General features: G+C 39.9%; 1 protein-coding gene across 3 annotated transcripts in view; it reads left to right on the top strand.

The window, feature by feature from the left end:
* wdr7 (WD repeat domain 7) overlaps positions 1–21,902 on the top strand; it is a 128,189-nt gene that overhangs the window by 21,637 nt on the left and 84,650 nt on the right. For all 3 annotated transcript variants that reach the window (XM_026297077.1, XM_026297078.1, XM_033325469.1), the window contains 8 exons: positions 173–320; positions 4,000–4,115; positions 4,335–4,467; positions 5,886–6,106; positions 6,944–7,139; positions 9,086–9,300; positions 17,859–18,092; positions 18,808–19,101. In XM_026297077.1, coding sequence (XP_026152862.1) covers positions 173–320; positions 4,000–4,115; positions 4,335–4,467; positions 5,886–6,106; positions 6,944–7,139; positions 9,086–9,300; positions 17,859–18,092; positions 18,808–19,101 — 1,557 coding nt within the window. The remainder of the gene's footprint in view (positions 1–172; positions 321–3,999; positions 4,116–4,334; positions 4,468–5,885; positions 6,107–6,943; positions 7,140–9,085; positions 9,301–17,858; positions 18,093–18,807; positions 19,102–21,902) is intronic.

Consider the following 21,902-nt stretch of genomic DNA (forward strand, 5'->3'; position numbering starts at 1 on the left):
TGTCCATGATTTGTTTCATTTGAGAGTAGTTGTTACAGTAAAAGACACCTGGTGTTTTTTGTGGGAAAAATCCTCTAATATCTAAAGAGAATGCCCATACTCTGACAGGCTTCAGCTTTTCAGTTGCTGACATGTTTTTTTTTTTTTTTTTTCCCTCCCCGTTATTCTACAGCTCCTGATCTGTCCTCCTGTAACTCGGTTCTTTTTTGGCCGTCGGGAACCCTTCTATAAGCTGCTGATCCAAGGAGATTCGGCAGGCAGGCTGTCCCTGTGGAACATTCCAGACATCTCGCGTCTGCAGCCACTGTCGACCGCTACTGGTAAGTATGCCTTGACTGACTTTGGAGAAGAATGACACAGTCCATTCAGTGTCAAATACTGGTATTACAGGGCTGTATTTCTAGTTACACAAACATATTCATGTTCAGAAGAGCATATAAATATAAAACATAAAAGGCATTACAATAACAATATGACCACTGACAGATAAAGTGAATAACACTGATTATCTTGTTACTGTGGCACCTGTGGCGTGTTGGGTACATTAAGCAGCAGGTGAACATTAACTCCTCCTTCTGGATGTTAGTCAGGAAAACATCCGGGGGGGGGGGGTCAATGGGCCAAAGTGTGATGGCTAGATGACTGGGTCAGAGCATCTCTCTTGTTGGGTGTTCCCAGTCTGCAGTAGTTAGTACTGACCAAAAGTTTTCTAAGGAAATAAAACAATGAACAGACGACAGGGTCATGGGTGTCCAAGGCTCACTGATGACGAGGTTAACCTACTGTTGATGAAACTTTAAAATTTTATTTAAACCTTTCAAAAAATCCTATTTTATTTGAATCTTTATTGCAATGTTCTAAATGTGGAATGGTCTCTATGAAGAGAAACATGCAGTGGCTGTAGTAATAATATCACAACTGGAGTGGGGATAATGTTGAATTTATTAAAAAAAATATTTTAACTTGTTCTTATGATTGCAGTTTTCATTCCTTTTGAAATGGTTTTTCACTGAATATAAATGTGTGGGCTTCCTGACAGTAGAACTATGAAAGCAAACAGATTCACAGATGATGTGCAGTGAGCTGCAGAGTGACTAAAGTGCCAACCTACTGCTGCATTGAGTTCTGTGCATACAGTATCAGGCAGGTGGTCATAATGTTATGGCTGATCGCTGTATGCCGCATGGCAATAATCATTGTGTAAAAACAAGAAAGGTTCTCTTCATAATGACATGGTGGCAGCAAAACACTTCAGTTTTTAAATGTATGCCATGTGATAGCATGCATCCATGGATGTTCTTCTTCATTTTGCAATGACTGAAGCCTTTTGCCAGGAGGTTGTCTTCAGATGGTTACCAACGATTATTAAGTGTTTCGATCCTTAGCGATATCACTCTCCTGTGGGCAGGTGAGCGGTACTCATTCCCTCCTGGCTGCCAGCTCAACACCTCCCTCCTGCTCCATATCCAACAAGAGGCTCTCTCTGCTCCCTCCCCCAGTCTTTGCACTGCTTTCTTTCTATTAGTCCCCCTCAGTCATCAGTTGGCTATCAACAGCTTTCAGGCTGACTGGGCTGGGAAGCCCCTGCACCCCACCTCGAATCGGTACAACCGTGTTTGCCAGCCTTGCAGTCCTGCACCAGATCTTTATAGCGTTCGGACTTCCTTTCAAATGCCTCCTCCCAGTCCTTTTCCCACAGCACAGTAAGTTCCACCAGGATGATCTTGTTTCCTTCAGTGGCGAAAAGGACTGCGTCGGGTCTTAATGTGGTGTGGATGACATCTGGGAACTGGAGCCTTCTATTCAGTTCTACCCTAAGCTCCCACACTTGGGCAGACTGCAGGAGGCTTGCCCTGGTTTTATTGGACCCTGGCGGCTTTGTCCCCTCCTTGACAAATGTTATACCAGGTGGCGGCTTGTTCCTATAGTGACATTTTCTCTCCTGCTCTAGGATGTCAGCTAGCATAGTCAGTATTTTTGTCATGGCGCCATCTGTATCTGCCCTAGTCAAGCGCGGTCTTACATCCTGACAAGATGTGTACCATTGTTCCCTTTTGCCTCCAGAGCTTGCCCGTTGGTTTCTCTCATATCCCCCATCTGTGTAGGTTCACACGGGTTGGAAGGGTGTCATAGACGGCCTTTAGTAAGAAAGAGATCCGGTATGGCTCAAGCCTCCAAAGGTCAGTCCACATCACCTTTCTCTTGGGGAGATCCCACCTTGTCCAGGCTCCCTAGGATCCGAGCTCCACAACCATTGCGTTCCTCCCCTTTTCCTCTAGACCCCTTATTTCTGACTTAACCATGTGTCTTTTTTCTATAGGGATGGCTTTCCTCCCACCTTTGTAAGCAGGTCATTTCCAGGCCTTTCCTTCCTGTGCATGGTTCTCCGATGATGTCTTTGAGCTTTAAGTTCCATTTTGCCTGGGCCAGGGATGCTGAGACCTCCCATTTTCATCCTGAACTGGTTTTTGTTTTAGCTTCTCTGATCTATTTGTCTCTTGAGTCCCTGAAGGTATGGCCACTCTGCACTTCGCTACTTGGAAGTCCTCCTCAACCAGGGAAGAGAGGGATAGTTGTAATTGCCCAGATCTGATGTACAGCCAAGAGGGATTCCCAACCACCTTATGAGGTGTGAGCTGATCTCGTTTGAATTACTTTCCCAGATACTCAAGCTTCGTTAGGACCCATATGGGTTGATGGTGTGATTGTGAGGTCATCCATGTAACCCTTGATAGCAGGTTGCTGGATCCCTGAGTCCATCATTGGGCCTCTGGTTTCCTTTCCTCCTGCTTTGATTATGAGGTTCATGCCCATGACGAGCAGGGTTGGGGAGACTGTACATCCTCTGACAATCCCTTTCTGGAGGTGCAGATGCATGATGTGGCTTAGGACTCCTGTGTGTTCCTGGTATCCTCTGAATCCTGGGATACCTCCCTTTTGGATTGAATTGTTGACATAACAATTTTGAATCATGTATGTGGACATCTTCTTCGCCAGCACTGAGAAGAAAATTTTGCATTTAGTACTGAGTACTATTGAGTATTTTGCTTCTCCCAGTAAAGACCTGGTAAAGTTGTAGAGATCCTTTGTGAACTGGGCCCTCTGCTTCTCCTTCTCCTTTGAGTTTCCTCGTTTTTTTCCATCCTTCCTAGTCTTCTGGCACACTCTCAAAGACTGCTTGTAAGTTCCTTTATCCCTTCCTTTTCCTTAGTACTGCTTGCTTTGTACCTCTTAATAAGGCTCTTGATCTCTTTCCTCAAGTTGTGAATTTCCCTTTCTTTTCTGTTCAGTTGCTTCCCTACCTTGATGTTGCCCTTCCTCTCTGTTGTTCCAAATTATTCCTTTGTTAGGCTATATGTGATCTCTGTGAGATTGTTGACTTTCTGCTCAGCTGTGACTCAGAGGGGTCACGAGTCCACCATTAAATCCCAACGGCCCTCACCTGAGCTCACTCCTTTGTTCACCTAATGAGCCTATTCAGACCAGGTGTGAAGTGAAACCAACTCATTTTGAATAGCTTACTATGACCAGAATTCCATGCAAAGAAGGAGTACACTCTTCTTGAGGTAAGGGTCACTATCTGTCAAATTAAAATAGAACCCAGGATGGGTCAAAGAGCGGTCAACCATCTTCCTGGTTTAGATAAGAGACCAGAACTGTGGTCTCTAAGACTAGGCACTAAAATGTGGTTGAAATATGGTCAACCATCCTGTTGTTGTTCTCCAGCCTACAGATGGCAAAGGTTTTCTCTCAAACATCTCAGAATTAAGAAACTAACACTTATAGTAAGATAGTATAAGAGTATGTGTAAACAATTGAACAAAATAAAACATTTTCCTAACACAGTCACACTTAAAAATGTATGGCATTTGGTCTAGGAAGTACTGTCTTTGCTTTTGTCTGCTTTATGTTTAACAAGTGACATTATTTAAACTGATCTCTACACAAATCACTTACGCACCTCTGATTTTAAGTGTATCTTTTTTTTTCTCTCTGCAGAACTGCAGGTGTCATCCACCATTAGTCTCCAGGAGGCTTTTGATAAGTTGACCCCTGTGTCTGCAGGGATCATTGACCAGCTCAGTGTCCTGCCTGGCAAAGACGAACCCATCAAGGTTTGGACCCAGATACTGATGATTTACCAAAATGGGAATAAAGTAAAACAGAAGTGTCAATTCAGTTTATTGTGTCTCACTTGGGTTGAATTTTTGTTTTTCTTTAGAGCAGAAATTATAGGAATTCAAAATGGCTGCTGAATGACCAAGTATTATTACTGTCTTCTTTTTTTTTTTTTTTTTTTTTTTTTTTTTTTTTTTTTTTTTTTGTTCCCTCAGGTGACAGCCAGCGTGTACATCCCCTCTCAGGGTCGACTGGTGTGTGGGAGAGAAGATGGGAGTATCATACTGGTTCCTGCCACTCAGACTGCCATCGTCCAGCTGCTGCAGGGGGAGCACATGCTCCGGAGAGGTGAGGGTGTATACAAGGAGGGAAGGAATTTCCGGGTTTAAGATAATACCAGCTTCATTATCTTTTTTTTTTCTTGGGTGTTAAAAAAAACTTTCCAAGGTTTGAAAAATCAAGCCATCAACAGCAGTGTCATTATTCAGATTGTAACATAACACATAGTACAGAACAGTGATAGAAAAGGAAGGCAGAGCTCATTTCTGCTCTTCCTGCTAATCTCCACTTTGTTACTGAAAGCTAGCAAAGTTGGCTTATCTCCTTCAAAAGTGCTGTTGTTGTGTGATCAACACTTCGTTTGACAGTGCTGGTAAGGAGCCCTGCAGTTTTTTAGAATTTTATAGGAACAGGATGCTAACTTATTATTTCTTTGTGTGCAAATTTGATGACGAACCAAGGGTCTGCAGCCAAGGATAAAATACGAGACTTGACATCATTGTTATAAAATCTTGCAACCTAGTTCAGCTTAGGAATCTCCTTTCCTTACCATCATCTTCTTTCATTTTTGTCACACTGACAAACTTCAACACATTTTTTTTTGCTTTTCTACATTTTCTCAGTTTAAAGAGTCACTTCTTATTTTGCAGCAAAGATCTTAAAGCTGTGGCTGCTGCTGATAGTTTTCTTGAAAACTAGAAGAAAGAAGTGATTTGGGGGAAATTACCCCTCAAATGATGTCTACTAGGAAGTCTATTAATCACCTAGCTTTAGATCACCCTTTTCCTTTAAAACAGCAGCAATTCTCATCAATACACTTTTTTTTCAGGTACTTGGCAGGTAAGTTGCTGTTGTAGAACTTCCCACAACTATTCTTTGGATTCAGGCTGTTTCATTCATTTCATTCTTCTTTCACTTGTGCAATATTGCAAAAATTAGGAACATCCTATCTCAAAATAATACAGAAAAACTAGTCTATGCATTTGTTACTTCAAATTTCTGTTATTATCAGGGTGTCCCAGTAACTCAATAAAAAGCCTCCAGTTAATCTAACTAGCAAGAGAGATCATCATTTGTTTTTAATGATAGAGAGTACTTCTTTAAAATGAAAATATAAATAAGAGAACTCAGGAACCACAAGCAAGAAACTTGTTTCATGTTGAGTGAAGTCTTTCCTAAATATTAGAGCATTGGGTCAAATCGGGGTGTCAGTCAACAAAAAAATCATGTTCTGTTGTGGGTTCAGCCATATACAAAACTCTGTGAACAAAATTACTTGTTAAAACTTGTTAACTGCATTCAAAGTAAATCAATAAAACGATTTCCTGGCAGTAGTCGCTCTGCTGCCGACTGTTGCTGGCTGTTTGTTTCACCATCTATTTATAACACTATATATACTATGTAAGTATAAGACCATTTTATTCCCAATTTCTGCTTCGTCTTAGTCTTTCACCTTTCTGAACGCATTGGGTCCGTCTGTTTTGCAGGCTGGCCACCCCACCGTACCCTGCGAGGTCATCGGAACAAGGTGACCTGTGTCCTGTATCCATACCAAATCTCCCCTCGTTATGACCAGCGTTCGCTAGTATCTGGAGGTGTGGACTTCTCTGTCATTGTTTGGGACATTTTCACAGGAGAGATGAAGCACATCTTCTGTGTCCACGGAGGAGAGATTACCCAACTCATTGTTCCGCCCGAGAACTGCAGCGTAAGACCCATGGCACATAGCCTTCTGTGTCTGTTTCTTTTGTCTTTTTTCTTTTACAATTACTTTTAGGTCACAAGCCTATGCTGCCTACACAGGGAAACTTCTTTTCTCCTTTTCACATTCCCTGTTTTCTTTGGGTCCATTTTTTTTTATTGCATTTGCGTATATTGAACTTACTGAAAAGGACTGGTGTGTTTTTTGCTGGCGTTAGATTTAAATGTTGGTGGGCTGATGTTATTGCTGTTTTTTAGAAATATTTGGCATTGTGTTGTGGTAAGATGAAAACACACAGTTGCCCTTCATATCAAATGAATATATTGTTGTTTAAATGACATTAAGATCAAATGGTCAGAACTGTGTTGTTGCTACAGAAATCTGGTTAATGTTGTGGTGCTGCAATGGCTGACCTGTATGTGGTTTAGTTAAGACACAGAGGTTTTCTGTGTTTCATTTTTAGAAAATCAATGAAACCTTAAAAGACGTTTGAGAGTTTTGAAAAATAGTACAAAACTATTATGTGCTCTGGGACAGGTATTCTGGCCGAGCATCTTTGTTATTGTCAAAGGAAATGGTATCTCAGTATCTTCATAGTAAGGAAATGATACAAATGAGGTAGAGTCTATTAAGACTTTTGACAAACTGCTATTATAAAAAGGGCAAACATAAAACACATGCAACAAATATGCTGTATGGGAAACAGCAGTGGCTCCTGATCCTCTGAATAAATCATTACATCACTGTCTGTAATCTAGTTAGGCACATGTTATGTTTGTTATAGGAAATAACAAAGGATCCATGACCATGACCTTCTCATTACCTGCTCTGTTCCCTCTGCAGACTCGGGTGCAGCACTGCATCTGCTCAGTGGCCAGCGACCACTCCGTTGGCCTGCTCAGTCTCAGGGAGAGAAAGTGTATCATGCTGGCATCGCGACACCTCTTCCCCATCCAGGTCATCAAGTGGCGTCCAGCAGATGACTACCTGGTGGTGGGCTGCTCTGATGGCTCCGTCTATGTCTGGCAGATGGATACAGGTGAGAGCTGTGTGACTAGTGGGGGCAGGCACTCTTCTTTAAGTTGGGTAAATTATCAATGCTTGCCATGGTCTCTGAACACAATAAAATCCCACAATGCTCACCAAAATCCAGTGGAAATTCAACAGATATTGATTTATCACATTTACTAGTTCTTAAATCTTTCTTGCACCTCTCTAATCTCTGCCTGTCAACCTCTGAAGGTTGATTTTGCTTTCACAATGCCAACCTCAGGATGAAATTCCAGATTAATAGACTTCAGATAAAAGTTAATGTTACTTTTAACCATTCTAGGAGCATAGGTCTAGGAATAGCATTGACGGTCTTGAGGCTGTTCTGAGCTAAACAACATGCATTCGTCCGTCCATCCATCCATTGGGTGAGAGGTGGGGTACGCCCTGCACAGATCCACAGTCTATTACAGGGCTGACATATAGAGACTGACAAAGACTTACACTAATGTTCACACCTAAGGGCAGTTTAGAGTTGCCAATCAACCTAACTGCCTTTGGACTGTGGGGGAGCACCCTGAATAAACCCACGCAGAAAGGCCAAAAGGCCAGAATCAACTGGCCGATTAGTCTGTTGTCAGAGATGCTTAACAAGAATGAGGGATGGATGGATTATACTGTATTGTTTTATCGACAAATAGTCCCAGAAACCCAAATAGTTACTGTCACATTTTGGTTTGTGAACAGATTACACAAACTATATACAGTCTGTTATGTTATGGCCAAATTAAGAGTGAAAAATGACCCTTGGTGGATGAAAACATCCCAAATAGTACATGAAGGTTAAACAGTGAGCTTTGGTGGTGGTAACAAAAGAATAAATGCATGCATGTGGCACCGGAAGTAACATTCACTTGAATGATGACAATTCGCTGGAAAAATCCAGGTGTATGTGGGTGTACTTATCCCTCAGTCTTTGTGAGGACCATTTTCAGCATCATTCTATCAGAGTGAGGACATTTTGGCCGGTCCTACATTTTGGCCGGTCCTAACATTTTCAGGCCTGTTTTTGAGTTAAGGTTAAAATTAGGTTTAGATTAAGGTATGGGTAAGAGGCTAGGGTATGGATTATGTCAGTGAGTGTCATCACAAAGATCGAAGTGTGCGTGCGTGAGTGAGAGAGACCTGAATAAGCTGTAGTGCTGGAAGATTGCAGGGTAGCTAAGTGTGAAATTAATGAATGTGTGTGTCTGTTGGACATCTTATAAGGCCATTGCTCACAGGCTGTTCATCTCTCACACACACACACACACACGCACACGCACACACACACAGGTATAATAGTGCCACTTCTCCTTTCACTCAATACCACAGCAAATACTGATGTCAATTTGGCATGCAGCTAATGAACAATCTTAAATTATTGCAGTCAGACAGAGAAGACTTTCTGTGACCTGAATCATATTCACGAGACAATAGGTGATCATACTGAGCATTGAAACAAACTGTTTGGAGGATGGTGTGAGTAAGAGATTGTAAGAATTATAGAGTAAAAGAACAAGAAGAAAAAGGTAGAGGAGATCAAGCGTGAGATAGAAATAAAGAGAAAGAGGAAGCACAGCCAGAGTGAGACTTACAGTAGGCTAAACTAGTCTGCCTGTATACTCTCTCTATGTATGTAGTATGTATACACCTGAACCTTATGCCTACTGTATAGCTGAACAGAACAATCTAAAACTATGAGCATAAACATTACTGGCTGCAGAGATTTTGTCCCATTCAGCCACAACAACAGCTAGTGACATTGGGCAATGTGGTCTTGTTTAGATTTATGATGCATGCTTTTCCATTTAAATTAAATCTACAACACAATAGAGAGCAAAAGCTTAAGGAGTCTGAATACTTTCTGAAGCCACTGTATCCTGCCTTGGACTGTGTTAGATGTGCCTGTAGTAATTGCTAGAAGACAGATTTCTTATTTGCTTGGGTTTTCAGGAGCGTTGGATCGCTGTGTGATGGGTATAACAGCAGTGGAGATCCTGAATGCCTGTGATGAGCTGGCTCCGGCCACCATGGATGCTCTGAGCCACTCAGCTGTGAACCTGAAGCAGGCTATGACTCGCCGCAGTCTGGCAGCACTGAAGAACATGGCCCAGCACAAACTACAGACACTTGCCACCAACCTACTGGCTGCAGACAATGCTGACAAGGTACAGATAAACAATTAAAGTCTTGTTAATCGTCTGTCAGAAATAATTTGTAAAACATGCTGTATGACCAGATCAGAAATTATGTGTGTTTATAGTTGTTTTGAATGGCCACAATGGAAGGCAGAGGGAAACGCTGGCCATTATTAGTGTGGGTGGATGCAATATTATTTAAAATGGACCTAATGGTGCTTATTTTCAGACAGTCTGTCCAGGAAGACATTCATAGTGTTACAGTCGTTTACAATACAAGTGACTCAGTGAGCTGTGTAAAAAAGATAGCTTGCCTCCTCTGTTATCTCTACAAAACTGGCCAATCTTGGTGTGAAGACATTCGTCAGCCGATCTGTGAATTAGATGCTTTTGGCTGAGATGCTGAAGCTTTTATGTTGTGCTACTGTGGGAGGCTAGTTCAGTTTGACACTGAACACACTGTACAGAGTTTGTTTTTTTTTTCATCTTGAAGTGATTCTAACTGTTGGATTGTTGGGCCTATCTCCTGTTTTTGCATCACAGTATTTTCTCTTTTTCTTCTTTTTGCTGTCTGCACCATCAGTCAAACACATCTTTATGTGCCATTTCAAATGCATATCATGTAGTGTAACAGTAATTATCAGTAGTGTGAAACAGAGTGAACTTATATGGATTAAACAGATGAATTCTGCTAATACATTTAGAAAACACACGCTTTGAGCTTCTCAAGGAATCTCCCTGTCTCTAACTTTTTGTCCAACTGCAGTCTGTGTTCTTAGTCTTTATAGTCAGTTGTTTCTTTGTGAGCTGTTGGTTCATTTGTTGTTGGTCATTTTGAACATGAACTTTATATGAAGTTTAAATATCTCCTTTTTCACATTTTGTATTGCTCTTTTTTAGTGCTGCGCGGTATACCGGTTCAAACCGAATACACACGTTCATTTTTGTTATGAAATTCATTCTTAAAATACCTCAGAACCGCTGCATGTTGCTTACACAACCGCGCAGTGCAACAGTGTTTGAGAGGGGGCCCTCTTCACTGTTGCACTGATAAACATCCATGGTGAGGGCATAGCTGTGTGACAGTGAAGATGGAACTTGATAGAACTTGTGCCAAAAGCTGCATCTGTTGTTTGGAGGTATGTTGGTTTAAAAACATCCGACGTCAGGCAAATTACATTTTTTTGCAAATGTTGTTGGGGTAAAGTTGTTGACGGAGGTGGCAACACCAGCAATTTGCCCCACCACCATAGCTGCAAGCATATCTTGAAATATGAAGAATGCAACAAACAATGCAGGTCAACATCCTTCACATCGGCAGGTTACAGGAAAGGAGAAAAGAAAGTCCAGTCAGATGTCGCTTGAAGATCCCTGATATTTTTCTACGATATTAACTCATCATGACAGTAAAATGGGCCATTCTACGTCTATCTACTGCAGTATTTCCTCTCTCAATCAGTAGAAAATGTGGTTAACACCCAGTCATACATGAAAAAACATACCGTCATATACCGTGGAATCGATAATTTTGAAAAATACTCTGATATAAATTTTTGTCATACTGCCGATCACTACCCTTTTAGCTTTGTCTGATTCATTAAAATGCTGACACACACAATACAGTACCTTTTGTCCATATACACACGCACAAAGCGGCTGCAGTGTTGACCTTTGGTTAAGTGTTTTAATTGGTCTGTGACTTCAACCAGCTATCTGAGATGACCAGTCTTGTCTGTCTTGTGTACGTTTGTGCGTGTGCGCACTTGTTTGGCACTGTGGGGACAGAAATCTGTTTACACAATCACACTGTGCAGGCTCAGTCTTACTACAGGTTAGGTTAAGCTCGGGGTAAGGGTTAAGGTTAGGCAAGTAGTGGTTATAGTTAAGGTTAGGGTAAGTCTCCAAAAATGAATACAAGTAAATGTAAACACCCCACAAGGAATAAAAACAAGTGTGTGTGTGCGTGTGAGAGAGGGGGAGAGAGAGACACACACACAGAGTGAGCAGTGCTGTCTCTGGGGAAGACTGGACTATCTTTTCCCCCTTTCCATACTCCACTTTCCAGAGCACTCCATAGGTTTAAAGGGTTTAATTCAGCTAAAATTTAAAGACGTGTGAAGCATTGCTGCAGAAAATAATGATAATAATGAAAATATAATTCATCTATCCATTTTACTCCCTCTTAGGAGATTTTTAAGAACTCTTGAATATTGCTACAAATGTTGATTGTTACAGATGCATAAGTTTGTTTTTGATGCCATTTCAGTACTGTAATTTGATTGGAGGCAATCTATGTGGATGGGTATTAAACTTAGTTTATAATAACACTTCCAAGTTATTACTCTAATCTAGTTATAATAATGACCTGTCCAGGGTGTACCCCTGCCTTTCACCCAAAGAGAGCTGGGATAGGCTCCAGCTGATCCTCGTGACCCTGATTAGGAATAAGCAGGTATAGAAGATGGATGGATGGATGTTAGTTATAATAATGTGGAATGCACAATCTGCTAATGGTAGGTGTTGAAATAACATGAAGCAAAAGTAGAGTCCAGTGGTAAACAGAATGAAGGCTGATTACACTGTCTCGCAAGGTAGGTGGCTTGATTCAGACAGTTTGAAACAGCACATAACCATACCATGTGTACCTGTTGAAAATGGCAAAAATGTCCTGTATCAGCATTCCTAGGTTATCTGATTATGGCATTTTCCAGTCAGAAGTTGAAAGTAACTAACATTTGTCCACTGTCATTAGTAACACTTCTCTCCCAGAGGTTTCAAACTGAAGACACCATGTCCCAAATATGTTTAAAATTGTTTTCTCCTCATTTGAAAAATGGAAAAATAGCTGTAGTGACATATTAGTCTGTGTGCACAAAACGTGAAAACAATTTAAATGTTAGCTTTACTGTTTTATATCAATTGATCTAATGACTCTGTAATGCCAAAGGTGTTCTAACAGTTCTGAATCCCCAACTCTCACTAACTTCACAGCCGTATGTTGCTCTGTGTTTGCTGTGTTTGCCGCTCTGTGTTGGCAATAAATTATTTAATTTTGAAAGTCTCCCAGATGTTGTTTAGATTGAAAGTTCATTGTTGGCTGTGTGAAACAGTATTAAACTAAACAAAAGCCCATTTAGTAGCTTAAGCTGAAGCAAAAATAAAAAAATATTTTATATGATATATGTATAAATGATAATGAATTTTAACCAAAATTATAAGAATAAATCAGCTTACTCCTTGCCCTACATTTTTTCAATGTGAGTAACTTATTTGTGTTGACCCCTCAGAGCAGATCAGTTCACTTTTCGGACTCAGATGATCTTGAATGATCCTGATGGAGTAAACACAGAAAACAAAAAAAATAATTTAGTGTGTTTAGTTCAGCCATTGGTACAGTTTGACTTTTACAGTTTCACTCAGAATCCATTTAGTTCAGCATCTTTTCTCTTCCTCTCTTTTGTTGGTCATTTTTCTTCTCTTTCCTTCAAGCAGATAACCTTTATGTTCTTCTTCCCTTGTGTGTGTTTTATTGTAGGTGTCTCCTGGGTTTTTCCTGACATAACTGCCCAAAATCACAGCTCTTTTCTGAAAAGGCCAACACAGCTGCAATCTTTTCTCACTTTTCCATCAGAAAGACAGGACTCTTCTATTTTTTTCCTCCCACCTCTGTCATTTCTCCCTCATATCTACTCAAATTATGGGTCAAAACCACACACTGTCCTTGGTGTGCAAGTGTGTGTGTACTCGCCTGCTGTGTAATAACAGATAATGGCCATGAAATGTCAGTCTAGCAGCCCAAACATTACACCCAGCCATCTCCAAGCCTTTATCCTTGTGTTTATAGCTCAATGTTTATTTGGTGTTCAGATCTCACTTTGTGTGTGAGGAAGTTGGTGTGTGACTTTGAGTTTGTCCTCTGGCACTTTTGCTGAACCTGCTGATCTGTGTGTGCGCTTGTGTCATGAAGGAAAAAAATGAAATTGAGCTGAAAACTATTAGTCAATGAACGGAAGACTGATCTCCCACAATTTCGATAATCAGTTTATCAACTAAAAATACCACATCAGAAAATATGGTATTGGAAAATGTTTGTTTTATATTGGAAACTAAATATCTTTATGTTTTATGTTGGTCAAGATATTTCAAAATGTAATTGTAGTCTAGAGCTTGTGATTGTCACTTTTTAATTTTTTCCCACTTTCCAAAGGCATAATTGGTAAAACTGACATTAAAGAGTAGTGAACAGGCCATCAATATGTTAAGACTTTATACATACATTCAGAGGTCAGATGTAAAAACAATACAAAAGGAAATTTGAAGTAATTTTAAAAAAAGAAATGTGAATACATTGGAATGGGCAAACGGTAATTTCCTGTTTTGACTACTTGTCCTGCATCTCTTGAAATTTACCGAACAGGAGCACTACCCTACAGAGTTTTAACAGCAATACCACAAGTAGTGTATATGTTCGAACTACTGGATAGTTTGTTAAATTTGGTGCAGGCATTCATTGTCCCCAAAGGATCAATTGTAATAACTATGATAACCTAACCTTTATCTAACACCATCATCTGGTCAAAATTCGAAATTGTCCCTTGCTTTGGTGTCTGAACAAATACCCACACAACTAATCACATTTCCCATGAATCCATTTAGTTCAGCATCTAATTAGCATCTAATTCTAATTAGAAAATGTGACTTTGCTAACAATCTAAATTATAATGGTAATGGTATAATGGCAAACATATCTGCTAAAAGCCACCATGCAACCCATGACATTGTAAGCATGTTAGTATGCTGATGTGAGCATTTAATTCAAAGCATTGCTGATAGTGACCTCCGTTTTCCTGACAGAATTACAGCAGTTGACTTAACTACTCAAAATGCATAGTTGAGATATGTTTCTCACATTTTTCATTATTTAACAGGTTTCCCTTTTTCCCTGCTGTTGGATGCATACTCTTCCTCTGAATTTTATGTCAGTTTAACCTTACAAATCAGGCTGAAATCGAAAGGTTTATGGTGGTTTTCTCCGAAGAGATTTCAGTCAGAAAACTTCTGCAGCCACAGTATACTGTGTAAGTGCGTGCATGCATGCATATGTGTGCGTTCGTGTGTGTGCGTGTGTGTTGGACTCCAGTTGTTTGCCAGAAGGACCCTGTAGGATGATGGCCTTTGCATTTCCTTCTTTAGAAGCTGGTGGCTGTTTGTGTCTGTGTGTCTGCTTTTATTCACATTCTATGGACATTTTATAAAAGCAAATCACAGATAAAACAGGGCTAAATATGTGTCCAGAAGATCTCCCTACTTGCTACCATTTCCATTAACAACATAGGTTATGTGACAAATCAGAGAACTCAGAATGGCAAAAAATTTATTATGTTTATAACTTCTTTTTTTTTTTGGTCATGTGTGTTCAGTCAGAAAACATTTATCAGGTCATCACAAAACCTTTCAAAACATGTATATGTGTGTATTTGTCATTGTCACTGTGTGTATGTGTGAAATGTAGCTGCATGCCTTTAGATGGCAGTATTCACCCACCAAAACAACATACACACTGTGGCACTGGAAACACACTAAAACATTGCAATGAGGCACAAATATCAATTTTGCCAGTAAAACATCTTTCTATCACCAAGACATTTTACATGTTTAAACTATGTTTACTGAGGACAGGTCATGGCTTTCATATGTAACATGCTATTTAGCTTTAGCATAGTGCAGACACTGATTTCCACGGACAGTCTTTGTGGAAAAACAGCTGTTTGAATGAATTACAGGAGGCAGACCCACATTTTACAAAGCATTTTGTGAATCAAAAGCTCATACTTTTATACAGTTTTGGTACATGCACAAATACACTTGCCCTCATGTACACACAAGCACATTTAGCTCATAGAATTGACAGTCTGTCTCTGTCTGTCCCAGCTGCAGGTGTATTGTGTCTTGGTCAGTCAGGAGTCTCCAGGAGCTAATTATTGTTCTCTCTGTATGTCTCTCTCACATAGTTACATCTAGTTAAATTCAGTGAGACTTACTGTCATGAAGATCAAAAACAGTTTTCAGAAGTGCAAAATAGTAAAATATCAGTGATTTTAAATAACAGCAAAGATGGTAAAAATATGGACACATATGGTTATAAAAATAAACATTAGGACAACAGCAGAAACATATAAAGTGCTTCACTTTGTTTTGACTGGATTTGGTTTCTTTAATGCTGAAGCAGTATGACTCCAAAGTCGCCTTGACTTGTGGTAACAGAATAAGACAATGAATTGACTGATCAACCAGAGATTTTTTTGAACTAGTGTACAAAACATTTTCCGGTTTGAGCTTTTCCAATGTGAGCATTTGCTACTTTTTCTGTTTTATATATTCATAAACTAAATCCTTTGATTTTAGGCTATTGGTCAGACAAAACATTGGTCAGATGCCAAGCAGTAAAACACACTTTTTTTATGTAACGGTGAGACATACTGTAGCATAGTGCAACAGGTGACAAGAACATGCAAACACAGCAGAACATACATTGTGGACTTCTAATTTACCAGAAAGGAAGAATAAAAAAGAATAGTACAGAGCCGTTGAATATCAGTATACAGAAAATATGATCACTTCTGCAACATCAGAGTGTAGGTTCGTTCAAGACATCAGTTCTAGCCCTCATCCTGTTAAAAGACTACTACTGAAAACTACTAGTACTAAAATTAAAACAAACTTACTGCAGCTTTACAGTTTGAAAGCAGCCATGAGGGAAATCAGATTGTGGACCTGCTCTGCCTGAAAGGCAGCTGACCTACATTTTGCCATACCAGAAATTCAACTGATCATCTGATAATTTGGAGAATTAATCAAGTGTTGTGACCCCAGTCAATCTGGAAGTCAAGTAACCAATGATCTGACAGAAATTTGTTCAGCTTCCAAAAATCTGTGCGCGCAACCAATTCAGGCCTAAATAGTCTATACATTGAGTACACAATACAGAACAGAAAATGAAATATCCTTAATGACACCCCATGCAGATTAAATCTAGCTTTGCCCTTTTCGCCTTTACTTCCTTGCTTCATACTTCTCGCCCCCCCCCCCCCCTTTATCTTTATTTATAAGGATATCTGATTTAAATCATTTTTCTGTGAAGTTGAAAGAAGCCCTGTTATTTGTTTGCTAAAGACATGTTTGCTCACATTCAGGCTTGGATTTTGCGTTGTGTCATGGTTATTAAAGCTTTATTAAACAGTACTTTTGAACTCACAGTGAATCAAATAAATCAAATTTACCATGTGTTAGCACATAGATTTGGTTTTATGTCATATTGAATGTATTTTTCAGTCTCAGGGTTCCCAGCAGCAGCAGCAAACAACCACTTTCATAAAGAAGCAGAAATTCTAGGCATTTGAGATCCAGATATGTTTCTCAGAGGGTAGTGTTGACCAAACCAGAACTAAAAAGAGATTGAATGTTAAACATCAGGTGGAAACATATACATCAGCAATGGAATGATAATATTGTCCTGTGTCTTCTGGATGTTGAAGGCAGCGCTTTGTTTCTTCAAAACTGTACGATTCAATTCAATTCAATTTTATTTGTATAGCACCAAATCAAAATATCATCTCAATGCAGTTCACAAAAAACAAGAACCAAACCCAGGGGAGCTCAGTGTTCGATGGGGATTCTTCAGGCAGTCAAGGCCTATAGCAGCAGAACTAAGGGATGGTTCAGGGTTACCTGAAGCCAGCCCTAACTATACGCTTTGTCAAAGAGGAAGGTTTTAAGTCTAGCCTCAAAAGTACAGAGAGTGTCTGCCTCCTGAACCCAGGCTGGGAGCTGGTTCCACAGGAGAGGAGCTTGATAGCTAAAGGCTCTGCCTCCCATTCTGCTTTTGGAAACTTTGGGAACCACAAGTAGACCTGCACTCTGAGAGCGAAGTGGTCTATTGGGATAATATGGTACTATGAGGTCTTTAAGGTATGAAGGAGCTTGATCATGAAGGGATTTGTATGTGAGAAGAAGGATTTTAAATTCTATTCTGGATTTTACCGGGAGTCGACGAAGAGAAGCTAATATAGGAGAAATATGATCTCTCTTGCTAGTTCCTGTCAAGACACTGGCTGCAGCATTCTGGATTAACTGGATGCTTAGAAGAAGCCTTCTTGACCCTAGAAGAAGATATGTTTGATATTTGTGCTTGTTTTTCAGCCTTTACATGAACAAAAATCAGATTAGTGCAGCTTTCAAAAAACTATGGTATGTACTGAGTGGAACCATTTGCAGTCAGTGCTACCTATTGGATAGTCTATGTAATGGACACACATCTTTTTGAATCTACATATCTACAGTGCGCCTTGGCTTTCATATGCAGCCAGTCATGAAGAACGGCATATGGAACGTGACTGCCTAATTAAGTGACAGAACAAATAAGTCCCCAGATGGAGCTCTATCATCCAACTCTTATGATTCTTGATATTTTCATTTTTCTACCGTAACAATCCACACTGCAGATTCAAATGCACATTTCTGGATTCACTAGCTTTCATCATTATTTCCTTTTATATGTTTTTTTTAAATATTTTGTCTCTCTCCTCCAGGGCAACTTGCCGAAATACTCCCATAATGCCCTGGTGGTCCAAGCGATGAAGACAAACCTGACAGACCCTGACATGCACGTGCTATTCTTTGATGTGGAGGCAGTGATTATCCAGCTGCTGACAGAGGAAGCCCAGAGACCGAATCCCACGCTGGTGTCTCCAGAGACACTGCAGAAGAGCCAGGCAGGGGCCGACAAAGGGGGGTCCTTCCTGGCCAACAAGATCTTCAAACAGGTCTGCATAAACAAAAATGGAAAAGAAGGGAGAATATGTCACAATTACATCAGCTGCCATATTTTTCAGACTGTTAGGAGCTTTTAGCAATAATGGCCTTGTTGAACAGAAAAAACATATAAGTCGCTTTGGTGTATGAGTCCTGTTTCTAATTATAATATAAATCAGCCTTTGAAGAACAGAAGAAGCTAGGCATAAAAACAAGCAGTAGTACATCATGAAATTCATTCATTCGTATGAAGTAACTTTAAACAACGGCGCCAACGTCGGGGAGAAGGTGAAGCAGCGTGTCCTCCTGTTCTCTCAGGTTACATGAATGCTGACAGTCATTCCGACCTTTGTTTCAGCATTATACTTTACCTGCACTTTGAAGTATGCAATATAGCACTTTCTTTTGGGCGGCATTTTCATTTTCATTTCTTACACTAGGAGTTACAGTTTAGCGTGAAGATAAGTGTTTTTACTTTTTTGACAGCATTATATTTATTTGTGCCAAGAGCGCCATCTCATGCTAGTGCCTACTTGACAAAATGTTATTTAAGTTGCACAACAAGGGAGAATTAAAAGCATGACTTATAGTCTGAAAAATACGGTAATTTCAAATATCTTTGTCTATTGTCTAATATTTCGAGAATTTAATTAGTTTCTCTTGCTATAGTTTACCCTCTACTGTGTCATTCTGGTGTTACTTGAATTGTCTCCATGTCCAAACCAGGTGAAGGAAACAATGAAGGAGACCATCAAAGAACACCTGCTGGACGAAGACGAGGAGGAAGAGGAGGAGATGAGGCGGCGCGAGGAGAAGTCCAAGTCTCTGAGTTTGCTAGAGTACAACCTCACAATGGACACGGCCAAACTATTTATGTCCTGCCTACATGCTTGGGGCCTCAACGAACAGCTGGATGGCATCTGTCTGGAGCGACTGGGCATGCTCAGACCACACTGCCCCATCTCTTTTGGACTGATCTCAAGAGGAGGTCACATGTCCCTCATGCTGCCAACCTTCAAGGTATCTGTCCTGTCCCTTTTCATTTATGTTTTTGCAGTGATATTCCTCTCTAGCTGCTCAAATCAAATAATATAATTTTAGTTTAAATGTTTTTAAGTGTCAGATAGTTTCAGCATTATTTAATAACTGAAGAAATGAAAATAAAAATACTCAGTAATGTGCTTTACAAATATTAAGTGCTATCAGATACACATTCCAAAATGAAGGCTGAATATTGTAATTCATTTCATATTTCAGCACATTATTGTCTCAAATAATGGTTATAGTGGTGTCAAGGGTGGGTGACTTTGGGAATCTCACAATTTGAACTAGTGTTGTCATGATACCGAAATTATGGCTTCAATAATGCCTACATACCACTACCAAAAATGATACCATGGAAAAAAACAAAACTATCTGGAAAAAGTAATGGAATAATAGATGACATGAACATGGAGCCTAATAGACACAAAACAAAGAAAAAACATATTATACTTTGCCTGAGCAATCCTTCCTTTGCCACACAATAATTTGCAAAGGGAGGCAAATGGTTTCACTGGTAAGACTTAGAGCAGTGTGTGTAACTTAGGCAACAACTTGCATTTGGTAGAGAATTTTCCCACTGGTTTGTGTTGCATCCAGAAGTTATGTGTGCAATAGATTCAACTTTGGGCCATCAGCGTTGATTCCTACACAGTTTAATGTGCTAGTTTTCCTATTTATCTTCAATTTTCTTCTTAAAATCTCCAAGACAGCCAGACTGGGTATTATCCCTCAAACGTTTCATGCTGTTATGACTGCTAGTAAGTGAATCTGCACTTATCTCCAGCTTCCTTTCATTTGTATCGATGAATAACTACCCCTCTCTCTAATGCTGTAATTTGTTCCACCTCACTCCAGTCTGTGGGTCTAGAGTTAACCTAGTTAACTTAGTGTGAAACTTTGACAGGAGTGCATATGTGTGGGGCTCAGCTGAACCAAGCTGAAATTTCACAGCAACGTAACTTCCAATTGCAACTGCAACTTTCCTTTTATTAAACTGTTGTTCAAGTACCGATACTTAAAGTATTGTACCGTTTTTATCAGCAAGGTATCCTATACGATTCTAGTATCGTTACACCATGAAACACTAATCTGAACAGTTTGGTAATAGGTATTAAATTATTATTACGTCAAAATATTATAGTAGGGGCATACAAGATTAAAATGATATTTTTTGCATTTGCATTTCAGTGCTTTTTTGAATGATATACAAGGATGTGTGAGTCGTTGGTAAAGTTTTTGTTACGCCAAAAAAATAACATTTTGGTAGCCTGTATCAGCGTTAATACTAATGTATACTGTATTGTAAAGTGTTTTGTTTGGACTGTGATGCAAGATGTCTCACCTGGGATTGAAGGTGTTGTTCATGGACCTGGTGCTTTTATGCCATTTTGGCACAGTTCCTCCATGGAGACGAGGAGTTGTGAGACAAAGCCACCAGCGAGGAAGCGCTGTGCAGCAAAGGCTTAAAAGGCAAGACCATAGGAGGATCCCTCTCCCCTCAATAATCCTTGCTAACTCACAATCTCTCCGCAGTAAAGTTGACCTTCTGCAGCCAAATGTCAACTTCTTAATGGAATATAAAAATGCCTGTCTTATCGCTTTGCTGGAGACTTGGCTTAAGTGGCAGGATCTACAGTCAGATTTGGCAATATCTGGCTTTGGAGATTTGGCAATATCTGGCTTTGGAGAGCCGCTACGTCTTGATAAGACGCTACAGTGACAGTTGAAATTCACTCTATGGGCTCTATTTATATTTAATTTGAAAATTGGTGTAAAACCACTGTGGTTAGAAAATCATTGTGCACTTCAGATATAGAGCTTTTATCTGTCTCCCTCCGCCCCTTTTATCTACTGAGGGAGTTTCCACAGTTTATTACATTGGTTTATATACATCCGGAAGGAAAGTGCCGATAATGTGAGGCGGACTATTGTGGATACAGTACACAAGTTACAAAGTATTGCACCAGACGCGCTTTGCTTCGTCCTGGGTGATTTTAATCATTGTAAATTGCTTGCAAACTTTCAACAGTATGTCACTTGTCCTATGAGAAACATGAAATGATTGGACCTTTCCTATGGCTCAATCAAAGGGGCTTACAAATCCTTTTGCAGAGCACCGCTCGGGATGTCTGATCATAATGCTGTTTATTTGGTTTGTATCTACAAATCTGTCCTGAAGAGAACAAAACCAGAGGGACAGTTCTGCTCTGGTCACAGGAGTCCATTCAGCGCCTCCAAGACTTTCTCCTGTACAGACTGGGATGTATTCATTGATGCTTGCTCAGATTTGGCTAAACTGACTGAAACTGTTACTGCATATATAAATTTTTGTGAAGATTTAATAATTCCAAGGAAATGTATTTGTCTGTTTCCTAATAGTAAGCCATGGGTGTCCAAGTCTCTTAAAGATATCTGAGGAACATTAGTTTTAATCAAGGGTATGTTAGCCATAGCAGGGAACTGCAGAAATGAGTCAAAAGGGAACTGAAACTTGCATAACTGTTTTCTAAAGACAAAATGCAATTCCTGGTTCTCTTGTTCCCTTAAAGTCTGGAAAGCAACTCCCTCCCAAGCAAGGCAGGGTCAAGATGATGAGCATTCAATCAAAAAAGGGCCCCTTTTCCCTGAATGGCAAAGCTGAATTAGAACAGGCTAGTGAGTTGAACATTTTTTTTTTTATCGGTTTAATATTTATGACTTGATATTTAGTGTGCAACTGTGTGCATACAGAAACTCTAGTTCCCAGTTCCAGACATTCAATTTGATAGTTTGTCTGC

This window comes from Mastacembelus armatus, chromosome 12 (genome assembly GCF_900324485.2).
Source record: "Mastacembelus armatus chromosome 12, fMasArm1.2, whole genome shotgun sequence".
Classification (NCBI taxonomy): domain Eukaryota; kingdom Metazoa; phylum Chordata; class Actinopteri; order Synbranchiformes; family Mastacembelidae; genus Mastacembelus; species Mastacembelus armatus.